Source organism: Ziziphus jujuba, chromosome 4 (genome assembly GCF_031755915.1).
Source record: "Ziziphus jujuba cultivar Dongzao chromosome 4, ASM3175591v1".
Lineage (NCBI taxonomy): Eukaryota > Viridiplantae > Streptophyta > Magnoliopsida > Rosales > Rhamnaceae > Ziziphus > Ziziphus jujuba.
The window spans coordinates 8047344-8065026 of NC_083382.1; the positions used below are offsets into that span (position 1 = coordinate 8047344).

The 17683-nt window shown below is 30.3% G+C and overlaps 1 protein-coding gene across 2 annotated transcripts; it reads right to left on the reverse strand.

The window, feature by feature from the left end:
- Positions 1-908: 908 nt before the first annotated feature.
- Positions 909-5012, reverse strand: LOC107416593 (wall-associated receptor kinase-like 3). 2 transcript variants are annotated; one of them, XM_060816165.1, is made up of 4 exons: positions 4725-5012; positions 3273-3900; positions 2577-2687; positions 909-2327 (listed from the first exon to the last, which is right to left on the reverse strand). In XM_060816165.1, the coding sequence occupies exons 1-4, from the start codon at positions 4851-4853 to the stop codon at positions 1159-1161; spliced, it is 2037 nt and encodes a 678-aa protein (XP_060672148.1). In that variant the 5' UTR covers positions 4854-5012; the 3' UTR covers positions 909-1158. The 2 variants fall into 2 exon arrangements, with proteins under 2 accessions (XP_060672148.1, XP_060672147.1); XM_060816164.1 differs by having other exon boundaries at positions 912-2327; positions 4551-5004.
- Between the last annotated feature and the right edge of the window lie 12671 nt (positions 5013-17683).

The following is a 17683-nucleotide window of genomic DNA, read 5'->3' on the forward strand; positions in this document are numbered from 1 at the left end:
ATAAGATCAAATCACCAAAAGTCGAATAAAAACCTATTAATCCATAAATAGTCTCTCAACATGAATTTAATTCCTTATTCAAACGATATCATCTAAGTCTGAAAATTTATGAGGATATTGTACACATGCATAAGTAACTGTGATTAAAACAATTTCATAAAATAATAATGAAAAACTATTCAAAACTTATTGAAAAGTTAACCAAAAAAATACTGAAACTATTAGATTTTCAGAAACCTTCATTCAATGCTCAATTGTTTCTCTTTCATGAAATTTCGTATTCATTTGAAATTTTACAGATTAAAACTAGACACTTATATATACTACTATAAAATTTTAAAAGCCAAAAAAATCGAAAATATGGTCAAATTAAATTTAGTAATTAATTGAAGGAAACTGAAAATCAGCAATTCACTGGGAAACCTGTCTATACAAAAATTCATTAAAACTAAAATACAATTCCAAAAGCAATAATATTTTACAATTTTTTTTAACTATATATAGTAATAATGCAATATAAAAATTATTAGGTCAAATAGAGATCGAAAACTATTTTAAATCGAATTTTATTCTTTACTAAATGGACCAGAAAATAAATTCAGACAAATGGATGTAGGTAACTCAGAAAATCACCACGGACAACATATAACGAATTTGAAGACAAATTTTTTTACAGTAATATTATACATATCTAGGATAAATTATAAAATTTTTCAGATAAAAATAATCTCTTTTGGATCTGTTTTGAAATTTTTACTTACGAAGCATACTGAAATCGTACAGAAAAACCAGACAGAATACATAAATTCAAAATTTCATAATAAATTTGAAAAAGATCCAAATCGCCTGAAATAAATTTCTAATGATTCATAAACATGTCTATTGTTCTAAATATTTATAATAAAGGAATATTTTTTTCTGTTCACATTTATAACACTTTGATTTATAGAAGCCAATAAACTCTAAGTCCGATGGTGCTAATATACAGGTTCTTTGAATTGAAACATAGATGTATCTTAAAAAACACTAAAAAACGAATTATCTAGTCGGGCTAAAACAACTTGTTAAACATATCTCTAGTAAAAGTCACAATAATGAAAATCCATTTTCTAAATGGAGAATGAAAATGAACAATGAAGAAGAGTAAACAAGTAATTTTTATTTAGACAACAGTGGCGGTTCGTCTAACGATAAAGCAACATCAATAGATGTAGACGGGTTTGACCCAATTGTGGTGGAAACATCCCAAGGCTCTGTTATTTTAGTCCTCACATATTCAACTTCTTCATAACTCTGTAGATCAGCAACAGTTTTGATTGACTTCTGAATAGCCTCCAACTCCGTTGCCACTTCTTTCATTGTAGGTCGGTAACTTCCGTTCAAATACAAGCATCTTTTTGCAAGGTTAGCAACTCCCAACATCTCTTCATTTTTTCCCTCCTTGACGATTTGAGGATCAACTATATCAAATAAACGATTCTCCTCCATGCACATGATGAAATAAGTTGCTAGACTTCGTCCTTCTTCTAACCTCTTTAAACAAATTGGTTTTTGTCCTGTCAAGAGCTCAACAATCACCACACCGAAGCTATAAACATCACTCTTATCCGTAAATTGGCCTGTTTGGAAATACTCAGGGTCCAAATAGCCAAATGTACCATGTACCATTGTAGTAACATGTGTTTGGTCAATGGCTACTGATTTTGAAGTTCCAAAATCTGCTATTTTTGCTATCAACTTTTCATCTAAGAGTATGTTTGATGATTTGATGTCTCGGTGGTAAATGGGAAAGGAAGCTGCGGAGTGTAAATAGGAAAGAGCTCCAGCAATTTCTGTTGCAATTCGTAAGCGAATTTCCCATGTAAAAAGAAATTCCTCATTTTGGTCACGAATATACTGGGAAAGTGTACCATTGGATATGAATTCATAAACAAGAAGTGGAACTTGGGTCTCTAAACAGCATCCAAGTAGTTTAACCACATTCCTATGGTTAATTTGGGAAAGAATGATAACCTCATTAATGAATTCAGTGAGTTTCTCTTCATCAACTATTTTAGACTTCTTCACAGCAACAATTTTACCATCTGCCAACATTCCTTTATAAACAGTACCTTGGCCTCCCTGACCTAGAACTCGGTCTAGGTTGAAGTTGTCAGTGGCTTTCTGTAACTCTTTTGAATTGAACAACCTGGTTCGCAATAGACCACCATTTTGTTTGAAGAGCTGCTTTCTACGTTTAATGGCTTTTCTTTTCTTTATGGATTTGTATAAACACAGTGCGCCAATAATAAGTGGAAACAATGATGCTCCAAGACCAATAACGAAACCTATACTTTATTTTATCATATATTTTATTTTCATTTCTACTCAATATTTTATTCGTCATATAAATTTTCTATAATAAAATAATAAAATTTCCTTTTAAAGAATAAAAAGCATATATTAAACAGTGATTTTTACTGTTGCATTGTTCCCATTTGATTACTTATAGTATATATAAACATGTCTTGAATTTTTGTCGGGAAAAAAAACAAAAAACAAACATTATTTTAAATTTAAAAGAAAAGGAGACATACCTATAAGGCCAGGTTTAACCTGGGACCTTCGGCACTTATACGACCCAATGGTGTTCACACAAGTTCCACCTCCGAGACATGGATGGGGATAAATTTGACATTCATTGATATCTAACATGTAAATTATATCAGTTACATAAGTAACAGCAAATATCAAATTACCATGTGCGTGTTGTGACCCTTGTTTAATGAAATTTACGTTTTAGGTTTCATCTATTTTTTTCATTTTTTTGTTCGAGAGATCAAACTTACATAAATAATAAATGATTACATGATAGTTATTTTATAATTATTCAAAAAAATGTTAATTTCATTTAAACCTTTTTAATTTTGTTCTAATTATATTTAGATATTATGCTATTAAAAATTGTTATTAATTTTTTTTAGTATTTTATATTTATCAGAATAAATCTATTTATTGGTTTTTTTAGTTAAATTTTATCATTAAAGACCAAAAAAAATGTTAAAAATCAATATTTGATGATTAAATAATTATGTAAAAAAATATAATTATGGTTTTTAATTGTTAAAAACCATTAGATGAAATTTAAATAATTATTTTTAAGAAAATATAAAATCTAACTATAACTATGATAAAATTGAAAAAGTCTAGGAGAAATTTTCCTTTATAAAAATGAAACCTTATTTTATATAGTAACACCATCAATGTTGAAGTTTTGATCGATGAGGTTTTACCTTGACATCCATCCAAAAGATACGGATTTCCTTCAAAGCCGCCCTTGCAGTAACAACGCTGCACTGACAGTGCTGCTGTCTGATTCACTGAGGAAATGGAAGAATCTCCGAGGCAACGGATTGAGTTGTTCCGTAACAACTGTGTAAGTTGTAAAGCGGATAGATTTGTTCCGTAAATTTGGTGTTTTGAGTACCTGTTTAAGCTCCATTCTAGAGTTGCAGGAACGTAATCCATATCGCGAAGGGCATCAAAAGTTGTACTGTCGAACTTGGAAATGAACCATTCTTGGTCTACTACGAAGGCATACTTGCATGTTTTATCTGTCTCGGGTTGAAAGTTGGTAGAGAAGGTCTTGATCCCATAAGAAGGAATGGGACTTTGGCAGCAATTCACTCTGTCCAAGCAATTCTTCAACAGTCGGTTTGTCGTTGAGCACTTGGAGTTGCAGTCAACCACTTCAACTTCATCTAAGCTTGGTGAAGACATTAAGGCTCGTACATTGCAACTCACCGCGGTGAACATGTTCTCACTCGTCGAGAAGAGAAAGGGGCTTCCTGTCAAGTTTAGTGCTTCACGGGTTTCTTTGTGTGTGCAATTCCAAAAAGTTATTGGGTTTCTGAGCTGAATCTGTTGGCAAAAGTCCATTAGTAGCTTTAGTTAGTGAAAATTATTTTCATAATTAATATGCATAAATATTAATTTTATTGTAGATATGCTTCTTATTGAAATACCATTTATTCTAAAAGTTTATCTATTTTTTTAGACTTTTTTTTAGATCCTTATATATATATATATATATTTTGGTGGAGCTATAGAGTTTTGAACCTACTGTTTTTTTGGATCCTTATATATATATATATATATATTTTTTGTGGAACTATAGAGTTTTGAACCTAGAATTTCTAGGATCTCTGGTTCTAATATCATGTTAAAATACCATTTATTCCAAAAGATTAACCTGATGAAAGATGAATTTTCATTTCATTTATATTTTTCCCTAATACTTTTTCATATAAAATTCTTGAAATTTCAAAAAATTTAAAAATACGGTCAGCACTTTCCAAAAATCTAAGACTATATAAATCTTATATATATATATATATATATATATTTTAATAAAAAAAAATAATGACATACCTGCTTTCTGCTAGAGAACCGGTGAAAATGAAATGGTGCTTAATACAATAAAAATAAATAATGATAATTGCAAGAGACAACATTTATGTAAAGAAATGGTGCTTCTTTCATCCCTAGTAATATTTAAATTGATTACTCACAACGCCAGGTGACGAGCTGTAGTGGTAGTTCAAAGAAATATCGAGGACTTGGAGATTGGTGCGTTTGAGGTAAGCTGTGGGAGAGGAGGTAGAGTTGTCGCAGACTATTTCGAACCAATCGTCAAGAAAACAATTATTTGTGGATCCAATTCCAAAAGGAAATGGGATGCTTACATTTCCACATTCCGTTTGACAACCACGCTTGCCTATGGTTAGTGCAAATGATGGTAGTGCATTTTTAGTGATCAGCCATGAAAATCCAACCAGGTGAACGAGCACCACCACCAGCCTTCTCGCCCCCATTCTTTTTTCTTTCTTGGCTTTTCGACTCCTCCTTGATCAACTTGCTTTGGCCTATCTATTTTATCATATTATATACTGGTTTAATTAAGTGAGCAAACAAGAAAATTATATCAATTATTCAATTCCTATTCAATAATTGATAAATCTATGCGTGAATCGAATTTTCGTAGTAGTTGCTCAAGTAATGTTTGAGGACAATTATTGGTCTCAAAAGAATTTGAAATCTTGAAAAAGAAAATTTGACATAGAATCCCCTTTCAAATTGTTTAACAGTTGTTTACCTTTTCCACAAGTCTTTCCCCATTTTCATGTGAAATTTATTATTTATCAATAACTATAATCAATTTAATTTTATTATTTTAATATTATAATTTTAAAAATAAATTATTTAAAAATAATGATTTAAATTACAATTTACTCCCCCTACATTCATGTGGGACCCACATATAAGCAATTTTATTTTATTTTTTATATATATTTTTTCTAAAGCAGCCTTACCAACCAGGGATAGTTTGATGGTTTAACTTTTGTGTCCCCAAAATGAGTTTTTATGTCCCCATTGGGTAGGACCGTGTACATATATATATATATATATATATGTTGCATTTGTTCTTTTACGGTAAAAAATTTGTTATTTTTTTATTAGTGATGATTACTAGATGATAAAGTATATTGTTATTATTATTATTATTATTACTACTACTATTATTATTATTAGTTGGATAATAATATGACAAGTAATATTGATTTGATGTTGCTTTAATTTTGTATATTGAGTTTTTATTTATTTATTTATTTTTTGTAAAAGCATTATAAAATTTAAAAGTTTTTGAAATATTTAATTTTGATATTCCTTAATTTTTTTTAATTTTTTTTTTATTTTTTATAATGAAGTTGCAATCTGACTTTTAAGCTTTACATTTCGTTAATTTATTCTCACTTAAATAAAATAATTATATTTGTGATATGCTTAATACCTATTTTATATTTACAAATCTAACTATTTTTATTTTTCCTATTGAGAAAAGTGAACATGATATTTGCTATCTTAGTTGCATTAATCAGTAACTGCAATCAAATTTGTCAAAGACCTGGAAAATGATTAATTTCTAGTTATAAAATTAATTAATTTTAATGATTTGAATATTCAAAATGGTGTTGAGCATTACACTGAATCTTCGATCGATTAAATAGTGGATTTGTTGGTCTCAAACTCAATTGTTCTCAGTAAAAGTAAATATATCAATATTTAAATAATATATCTTCTATTCGAGTACTATTGGCACATCAACCTTCACTTTCGAAGAAAAAAAAAAGAAAAAGAAAAAGTCCATTAACTTAGATAAGAAATTATGGCGGCCACACCAATTTAAATAAGAAATTTCCAAGTCAGGGTGTAGGGGACTTTAATGATATGGCCAAAATGAAAAGTTAGGAGGACTTAGACTTGAGCGGATATACTGATTTCCTACATGGATGGAGGTCCAAAGGCACGTGACCCCTCAAATTTTTTCGACTTTTAAATTTTTTTATTTTTTATTTTTTATTTTTGTTGTTTATTAATTTAACCCTCAAAATCCAATTGTATATACTTTCCTCACAAAATCTCCCATATACTAATTTTTTATTTTTATTTATTTTTATCTGTTTGTATTTTAATATTTTCTATTTTAATATTTTCTTACCCATAGTATACTTTTTTTTACAATAATAACTATTTAATATAATGGAAATATTTTTTTAAAGTAAATAGAATCGAAGTATACTTTTATTTTTCACCCCGCGTGCCCCCAAACCCCCCCCAACCCGGGGCCGCTGTTTAACAACGAGGCTTGCCTAAGGTTAGTGCAAATGATGGTAGTGCACTTTTAGTGATCAACCATGAAAATCCAATCAGCTGAACAAGCACCACCGGTCTCCTCGCCCCCATTCTTTTTTTTTTCTTGGCTTTTCGACTCCTTATAATTATCTTGTTTTGGCCTATTTATTTAGAAGCAGTATATATACAAGTTTAATATAAAAGAGCAAACAAGAAGATCAAAGAAATCAATCAATATTCCTAATCCATAGTGAATAAGTCTATGAATGAATCGAATTTTAGAAGTAGTTGCTTAATTAATGTTGAACAGTGGTCTCCAATTAAAATTCTAATTTAAAAAAGTAAATGAGTAATCAATTAAAATGTCATATAAACATATGGATATCATTTATGATAGTCATATATAATAACATAAAACATTTTTCATTCAATAATGGTGAACTCAGTAACCATTTGGTTATTTGTTTTTACAATTTTTTTTTTTTGATGATGTCGTTTTTGCACTTTTGACTTTTAAGCTATGTATTTCACTAATTTACTCTCATTTTTTATATTAATTTATTTTCATTTAAATAAATGAATTGTATTTATGATTTGTTTAATATCTCTTTATAATTACAAATCAACTTTTTGTCCTCCTAAGGAAAATGAAACCCGCTAATTTCTATCTTGGCTGCAATCATAAATAACTACAATTGAATTTGTTAGAGATCTGGGAAATGATAATTTTTTTTTTACAAATTAATCAATTTTAATGATTTGAATATTTAAAATGGTGTTGAGCTTTATTATTATTTTTTTTTTCAATTTGCTGCAATAATGGAGATCTTTCCTCTTCTTTTTTTTCTTTTTTTTTTTCTTTTTCGATTTTCATAAAAAATGAAGATCTTTGCATGTGGTTTCGTCTATATCTTCCCTCATTTTGTCTAGATATTTTTTTTCCCATTAAAAATTGAGATCTTTACATGTGGTTTCGTCTGCATCTTCCGTCATTCTATCTAATTTTTCTCCTCCTTGCTTTTTAATCAACCTTACTCATGGTTTTCTTTTCTCACTTTGCATCTAGATTTGTTTTGTCTTCTTCAGTTTTCCTTTTTCTTTTAAAAAGCATGTAATAAAAGTACGAAGGTCCATCCAACTCTATATCTTGACAAAATTTATGTTTTACTAAAATATGTATATTTTTCATTTAAAGGCCTTTTAGAGGGTTATTTAAGCAAAAAATAATCTAAAAATACTCTTTATATTACATTCTTTATTTTTAATTTTTCAATAAACACTTATTATTATATTATTTGCCTCATTTTTTTATTAGGATTCACCCTCAATTATTTTATTATTTCCCTTTATTTTTTTAATTCTATTGTTTAGTTTCATACAATATTACATCCTTGCTTTTTAACCTTCTCCATATCCAAAAAAATTGATGAAGTAGTTCTAGCATCGAGTAGAGAAGAAGTTGTTAAGTAGGAAGAGATTTAATCTTCTCCACCTGGAGCTGTAGAACCATGACAGTTGTTAGATCATGGTATACCATCTGAAACACATTAGGTCCAAATAAAATTCCATCCAAATCTTTTGACATAACGAATACCCTTAACAACAATAAGCAATTAAACCTCAAATGCATAAGCAATCTCTGCATAACCCCAATAGCAATATGATCAAATTTGTATAATTAATTTTTTTTTTATATAAATTGTTATAAATTTGATATGGATATGACTTTATATATATCTAAAATTTTTTTTAAATCATACAGATCAACAAGCACTCTGAAAATGATGAAAACAATTAAAGTAAATGAAAAAAATAATTTTAATAAATGAATTTATTAAAAAATAAAATAAAATAAATGAAAAAAATTGAATTGAAAAATGTAGTGTTTTTTTTTTTTTTTGATAAAAATGTAATATAATTAACATATAACAGTCATTAATTATTAAAAATGTACGGTCTGTTCCTTAAGCCGGCATTTTTTTGATAGACTATTGTTGAGCCGGAAAACGACAAATGACAACAACCGGTCCTAGTACTGTGTTAGCCACTTTAGCGACCACAAATTGATTATTAAAGTCACCAAAGCTTTATACGTTGATATGACTGCTTATAAAATATCTTGACTAAGTAAGCCACTTGTGTTGATTTTTAGTCAAGTCCTTAATAAAACTAGTAAGAAAAAAAAAGAAAAAAAAAAGAAAAGAAAAGAAAAGTAAGAAATAATAATTAGTAATTATGCATTTGGATTAGGGAACGTTGGACCCTAAACAGAGCCGCTGGGAAAAGGAAAGACACATGTACAACTGAAGCAAGTTAATCAAGGAGAAGACGCAAAGCCAAGAAACAAATTAGTAGGACTAAACCAGTAAAGACATTACACGGTTGACAAGGTGGTTAAAAAAGAGGGGGGAGAAATTATATAGAAATGGATAGTGAGATATCGAAGGAGGAGGCTCGGGCACCGAAAGTAAAGGTGGCGGTCTTTCTTACTATGAGAGAATGTTAAAAAATAATTTATTTCAAAAATTTGAACGTATAAAAGGGCTTTTTTATTTGATTTATATTTTTTCCTAAAAAAAAAAAAACTGTATTGTTGGAGCTATCACGCTCCATCGGCGCTGGTGACACCAAATTTTCATTCACTAGTGGCCACCTTTGGGTTTGGTTTGTGTCCTCTTTCATATCCTCCAAATTCATTCTTATTAACATTGAATTTTCTTTTTATTTTTTAAACAAAAAACTCAGTATAGGCGGACCCATGTAAATTAACCCATGGGCGGACTACTAATTTATATAAAATTTATATGTTATTCATCAACAGAAGCCTGCTTTCTTTTTTCTTTTTCTTTTTCTTTTTTTTTAAAAAAAAGGCCTCTTTAATTTATAAAATTAAAAAGCCGAACTATTTATTTATATTTCGTCGGAAAACAAAAACTATTAATTTAATATATAAATTAACGACATGTGTAAGAAAAGCCTAGTTCAGTTCGACACAAGATTGGCATCCTCCGTGGAAGCTCGATGTTATGGAGACATGAAAGGAAATAATCTGTGATTGTTCCCATCTATGTATATCTGTACCATTTTTTTGTTATTTATTCTTTTCTTTTACTTAGTTTGTAACATATATATATATATTTTATCACGGTAGCACAATCTTTCCAGGTAAAAAAAACCATGCTACAACAGGAGTATTATAAATATTTCCTCTTCCCAGATTGAATTTGTCTACATTGATATTGACAGTATTGAGAACTTCATCGTTTTTCACAATTATTTTCCATAGTTTGTGAGACACAATTTTTGCTTCACATGGTGCACGTCTAGCTAGTGGGTCCTCGTTTGAACCAAAAACTTGTACCGCGTCAATTATTCAAATTCATGGTCCTATTGTTACCTAGTGGAGAGTTAGGTGTGGGCCCCACAGTTGTATTAGAGGAAGGAGCACGTGCTTTGTATTAGAAATATTTCCTCTTTCTAGATTGTATTTATGTGTATATAATACTTATAGTAATAAGAACTTCACCATTTTCCACTATTCTTTTCTATAGATTGCGAGACAATTTGTGTTTTCACATGGCACATATCTAGCTAGTTGATCCTCATTTGAACAAAAAACATTCACAGAAATTAAGTATTCAAATTCCTAACCTCATTAATACATATGGTCCTACTTTGTATAGTTAGTTTGTGGCTCCACGACTTTATTATAAGAGGGAGCACGGAAGAACTAAAAATAATTCCTCCTTTCAGATTGGATTTATGTCTATATATTGATACTCACAGTAATTAGAATTTTACTGTTTTCAACTATCCTTTTCTACAGTTTGTGAGATACAAATATATAGCCTCGTAGTTCTCTCTGTCACAGCAATTATGCAATATCGCATGCACCACGTGGCACAGATGGACTTGCCACACTTAAACCTGACAACCTCAAATCTACAAGATGAAGGGGACGATAGTTTGCTCCGCCTCTTTAGATGTCATATCTAGCTAGTTTGTCCTCATCTAAACAAAAAATATATATAAAATATATATGACATTAATTATTCAAATTCCTAACATCTTTAATCATATGATCATACTCTTACGCAGTGTAGAGTTATGAAACTTTACATCATCGTTATTCTTTTTTTATATCTTTTTATATTTTTTTATATATGCCACTACTTTTATTTTTAAAAATAATGGCATATATACGTGGTCGATATATGCCACTACTTTTTAAAAAGATTTTTTTATTAGAAAGCGGCTTTTGAAAAGATTTCTACTATCGACAGTGTTTTATATATATATATATATATATACACTTATCACACCTGATTTGAAATATTAAAATAGAAAAAAAAAATCATTGGAATGATTACAAACAAAAAATCAATCACATCATCAACATCTCAAAATAAAATTTCGTCATTTTCCTTTTGTCGGAGAATCCATATTGCTCCTCTACTCCTTATTTTTTATTGCCTCCGCCCAATTGCCATTTACCATCAATTCACTAAAAGTCCAAAACAACAGTGAAACCATTCTTACCATTTTGACTGCCATTTCCCGTGACCCAGATGAAAGGCTCAGGGAATGCTAAAGCAAATCAATTTATCTCAATTGAAAATTGAAATCAATATTAATTTTACTACTTGAAACACTTTAATTTTTTTTTTTTTGGATCTTTAATAGTTTATTCTATGGTAAATTGCACTTTAATATTAAAAAATTTTAAAATGGTACAATTTCAACCTTAAACTTTTAATTTAGACAAATTACACTGTGAAATATCAAAATCATTACAAATTGATCTAATTTTTAACAATGGTGTCAAAATTAATGGTATTGATGTTAACATGATATCATAATTATTTTTTAAAAATAAAAAATATATATTTAAAAAAATTTTGAAAAAATACATTTGTTAATTTTTTTATTTTATATTTATAATTTTTTTATTTGAAAAATTATATGAATTCCTTTTTTATTTAAATTAAAATACTGACAATCATAATTAAATATTTTTAGACCTGAAATTATATCAAAAATTAAAATTAAAATAAAATTGAAATTTCTGGTCTACTAAAAATAATTTTATAGACCCAAAATTAAAAATACTTTTTTATGCTCATACCCAAAATATATATATTTATATATATACCAACATACGAAAATAAAAATTAGACCAAAAATTTTAAAAAAATAATTTTAAAAAAATAAAGTATAAAAAAATATTGGAATTATTTTATTTTTCCATTTTTACTTTTGGTTTAATTAAATTATTTTTACTAGACCACAGATTATAATTTTATTTAAATTTTTATTTTTTTTATCTAATTTTAGATTTAAAATTTTTTAATTATGATTGTGGATATTTTAATTTAAATAAAAATGGACATATATGATTTTTCAAATAAAAAATAGAAAAATAAGAAATGAAATTTAAAAAAAAACTCGAAAAATGAATTTTGTTAAAATTGGACCAAAAAATTGTTTATTTTATTTTTAAATTTTTGGTCTAATTTTAATTTTCATATTTCGGTCCTTTTCTTTTGGTTCGGACATAAAAAAGTATTTTTACTTTTTAATCTGGTAAAATTAGTTTTATTAGATCAAAAATTTCAATTTTATGTTAATTTTTATTTTTTTGATCTAGTTTTAGATTTAAAACTATTTAATTATGATTATGGATATTTTAATTTAAATAAAAAAGGAATGCATGTAATTTTTCAAATACAAAACCACAAATATAAAGTGGAAAAATAACAAATATATTTATTCAAATTCTTTTAAAAAAAATTATTTCTAACAAACATTATGACATCAACAATAATACTGACGTTATATTGAGATCAGTACCATTAATTTTAGCACTACTATTAAAAATTGAATCAATTTTAAACAATTTTATAATTTTAAAATTTGATAATTATTGCATAATATTATAATTTCGTATGACAAAGTGCAACTTATATAATTTTATAATTTTAGAATTTAATAACTGTCGCATAATCCTAAAACCAGCTTACTCTGTATTCTAATTGGTATGATGTAAAAGATTGAATCAGCTGTGAAATAGGTTCAATGAAAACTTTCCGATCTTACTTTTACCAGATGATCCAGATCCCTCTGCCCTTTTCTTCTTCTTTATTGACCTTCATTTTACTCATCTCTACTTTTTGACGGCAAGACAATCACAATACTCAAATACTTATCCTCATCTCTACTTTTTAGCGTAAGACAATCACAATACTCATTACTTTTCTAGATTTTGTTGGGATAGTCTTTCACTTCTATCAAAGGTGCCTCACATGGCAGACAAAGCGAAAGTGAATAGCGCTAAAAGAAACATACCAAGATGGAAAATAAAGAGTGATGCTTGCAACAATTCTTAGTGATGGTAGTGCATTTTTAGTGATCAGCCATGAAAATTCGTTTTGACATGAAAGATCTTGATGAGGCTTCTTTTGTTTTGGACATCAAGATCGTTCGAGATAGGAATAATTATGTGTTGCAATTGTCTCAGAAAGCCTATATTTAATAGATTTGATATGCATAATTGTTTTCCTGAAAGTGTACCAGTCACGAATGATGAAAGGTTTTCTAAGGATCAATGTCCCGAGAATGATAAAGAAAGGATGGCGATGAGAAATGTTCGCTATTAGTTAGTAGTGGATAGTTTGATGTCTGTTCAAGTTTGTACATAGCCTGATATAGCATTTGCTGTGGGTGTGCTTAGTAGATTTATGAGTAATTCTAGTCCTATTCATTACCAAGCAGTTAAGAAGGTCTTTAGGTATCTTCAGGGTACTAAAGATCATATGTTGACATATCGTCGTACCAACTCCCTTGATGTTGTTGGTTACAGTAATGAAGATTATAAAGGCTGTGTGGATGATAAGAAATCTACCACTGGGTATATATTTATCATGGCAGGAGGTGCTGTGTCTTGGCGGAGTACTAAGTAATCTGTGACAGCAACTTCGACGATGAAAGCAGAGTATTTGGCATGTTATGAGGCTACTTGTCATGCAGTTTGGCTTCAGAATTTTATTAGTGATTTGGGAGTGGTTGACTCCATTGAGAGGTCTATTATGATGTATTGTGACAACACTGCAGCAATATCTTTCTCCAATAATTTAAAAGGTACCCCTAGTACTAGGTACATTGATATAAAATATTTTATTGTAAAGAAGAAAGTTGAAGAGGGTGTCATTACCGTAGTTCACATGTCTACTTATAGTATAGTGGCAGATCCACTGACCAAGGCCTTACCAGTAGGTATATTTGAGAAGCATGTGTCTCCTATGGAATTGTTAGGCAGTTGAGACTGCTATAGGTGAGTGGGAGTTTGTTATATTCTCTGCAGTAATATTCATGTTGAGTATTATTTATTTATTTGAGTATTTTTATACATTGTTATGTGTGGATCATTATTTATTTATAAGATGATTTATTACACATATTATTATTCCTTATATTTACAGGCCTATTGAAACTTTTAGTCTATGTCTATGTGTATGTTGATCCACAGGTACCATAATGAATCCCTACTATTTAGTTTGGGTATATTGTTGTACCCTGTCGATACACAATGTGCTCGAATGAAATGGTATTGTGTGTTGGGAGATTGCACATGGTTAGATAAATCTTTACTACCTAAACTAAGTTTATTGCATGTAAAGTGCTCAGTTGAAATGGTATCATGTTTTGGGAGATTTACTGAGAGAATCTCTATTGCCCAGTCTAGTATATTATTATGCCCTGTCGGTGTCAGGACCTGTCCAGAATTCCTTCCCCGGAACCCTAGACAAGCCCTGATCCTAGGGAAACCCTACTGGACCCTTCAACGGAAAATCCGGCAGAGCCTCCCCTAAGGGATTTACTTACCACAATTTACCTGCACTGAAAACACACTTCTAAACTCATCCCCTTATTCCTCCCACAAACTACAAATTGATTCCACAAATTGCAGCACTTCAAAATAAAACAACAGCAGTAACCCAGTGCATAAAGAACAACTACACGTCCAATACAGTATACATAGCATTAAGCAGAAACATGTGAAATTTATAAAATGACAGATAAAGAAACAATACAAGTTCAAGAGGAAAAAGGGAAGAAAAACTTCTTGAACCTTCGGCAACGAACTGAGACGTTGGGCTCTCCCCGGGCAATCAACGTCTCCAACCTGGACCTAGGGGAACGGAATTTAAGAGTGTGAGATGCTAATCATCTCAGTGAGTGACCCTATCTACAAAACACCTTTAATATAATAATATACCAAATAAAAGGATTTAATAAATCAATACCGAACAATTAATTAAATAAATAAATAAATAAACAATTGTTGGAAATAATAATTTCTCTCAAAACCCTCACTATTCGCTCCATTGGAAATGTTCCCCTTTTAAAACATTTTCACAAAACCCGATATTCATACTTCCCGAAAACCAAGGGACCAATAATTTAATAACAACAAATAAATAAATAAATACATACCCCAAATATAAATAAACTGCAATAAATTATAATAAATAATTTTAGAATACCTTTGGGGTTTAAAACATTATTTGCAATTTACACCGACGCACCACACCATATACCGGTGATGCCCTCCGATACCCAGCGTCCCGAGCACCGACTGGCGGGGGGGTTAAAGAGAGAAACCTGCAATGGTCACTTCGGCGTCCCGACAGTACCGCTGCTAAAACCATCACCCGGCCAAGGAGGGGGGCGGCTGTGGCCAATAACAAACTTGCCTGCCCACGGTCCAATGGCAACTCACGGGTGAAGTAATAACCACACGCTAAACCACATAATAACCGCGTGCTACCACGTGTCTATACACCATACACCAGAACACCAATACTGTATGAGTGCGTCTAAAAATAAACATAAATAACCAACTGTACCGTTTTCCAAAATTTACCGTGGGAAATACATTAAATTCTCACACTTACCATCCCACATATTTTTATTCAATAACCCGGTACGAAACATTGATAACCAAAAAACCACAATTTCCTCAAAGTACGAGATGCAACCATAAAAATACCGCGGGCATAATTTATAAAATTTAAACAAATATTTTCGTAAAATATTTAACCCAATTATGCCCGAAAAATTAATACTGAAACCACGTACAAATACTACCAAAATACACTTTGCTCATGCATAATAAATAAATTAAACCACAATAAAACCATAATTAAATCGCACCACATGAGCATAATTTAAATACCAATTAAACATAATTAATTGCCCAAAAATAATATAAAATCCAGACACCATCAATTACTGAAAATACTTGCTCATGTGTAATAAATACCATTTAATCACAATAAAATAATAATCGGGAATTTCTTAATGACCCCAAAATTTCATTTAGCACCAATGGGTAAATATATATATAAAATAATATTTTTCCCGATTGTATTTAAAATACGCCACATGAGCACAATTTACAGATATCAAATTAATACCACATAAATACAATTAATTACCCCAAAAACATTTTTAAAGGTGGGTCTGTCAGGACCCGTCCAGAATTCCTTTCCCGGAACCCTAGACAGCCCTGATCCCAGGGAAACCCTACCGGACCCTCCAAAGGAAAATCCGACAGAGCCTCCCCTAAGGGATTTACTTACCACAATTTACCTGTACTGAAATCACAATTCTAAAAACATCCCCTTATTCCTCCCACAAACTATAAACTGATTTCCACAAATTCCAGCACTTCTCAAAGCAACAACAGTCCAGTGCATAAATAAAACAGAAGTATTCCAATAGTATACAGAGCTTTAAGAAGTGCTAAACAACAGAAATACAACAAGGCTGAAAAGAAATAATACACTGAAATGAAAGAGTACAAAGAAACTTCTCGAAACACAACAGCAGCGGAAAACTTGGTTCGCTCCGGAAGAACGTCTACCACCACTTGCACCTAAGGGAACGGAATTTAAGAGTGTGAGATGCTAATCATCTCCGTGAGTAACCCGAACTACTGAACACCTTTTGATAATAATAATAAAATAATAACAATTAAGGAGTGGAACAAATACCAACAATTAATAATAAATAATAATAACCTTTGGAAAATAATGATTTCCCTCAAAACTCTCACCAATCGCTCCGTTTGAAATGTTCCCTTTTTAAAACCTTTTCGCAAAACCCAATGTGCATACCTCCCAAAAACCAAGGGATTAAATAATTTAATAACAACAATTAAATAAATACATACCCCAAATATATAATAAAAATATAATAAATTATAATAAATAAAATTTTGAACACCTTTGGGGTTTAAACCCTTATTTGCAATTACACCGACAATTACACCTGACGCACCACACCATATACCGGTGATGCCCTCCGATACCCAGCGTCCCGAGCATCGACTGGCGGGAGGTTAAAGAGAGAAACCTGCAGTGGTCACTTCGGCGTCCCGACAGTACCGACTGCTAAAAACCATCACCCGGCCAAGGAGGGGGGCGGCTGTGCGCAACAATAACCTTGCCTGCCCACGGTCCAATGGCAACTCACGGGTGAAGTAATAACCGTGCGCTAAACCAGATAATAACCGCGCACTACCACGTGTCCATACACCATACACCAGAACACCAATACTGTATGAGTGCGTCTAAAAATTAACATAAACAACCAACCGTACCGTTTTTCCAAAAAACCACCGTGGGAAGTATACCAAATTTTTCACAAACACCATCCCACATATTTTTATTTAATAACCCGGTACGAATCAATTGATAACCAACAAACCACAATTTCTCGAAATACGAAATGCAACCATAAAAATACCGCGGGCATAAATTATAAAATTTAACCAAATATTTTCACAAAATATTTAACCCAATTATGCTCGAGAAATCACATTTGAAACCACGTAAAATTAATACCGAAACATACCTTGCTCATGCATAACAAATAATTTAAATTAAACCGCATTAAAATCATAATTAAACCACACCACATGAGCATAATTAAATACTAAATTAAATAC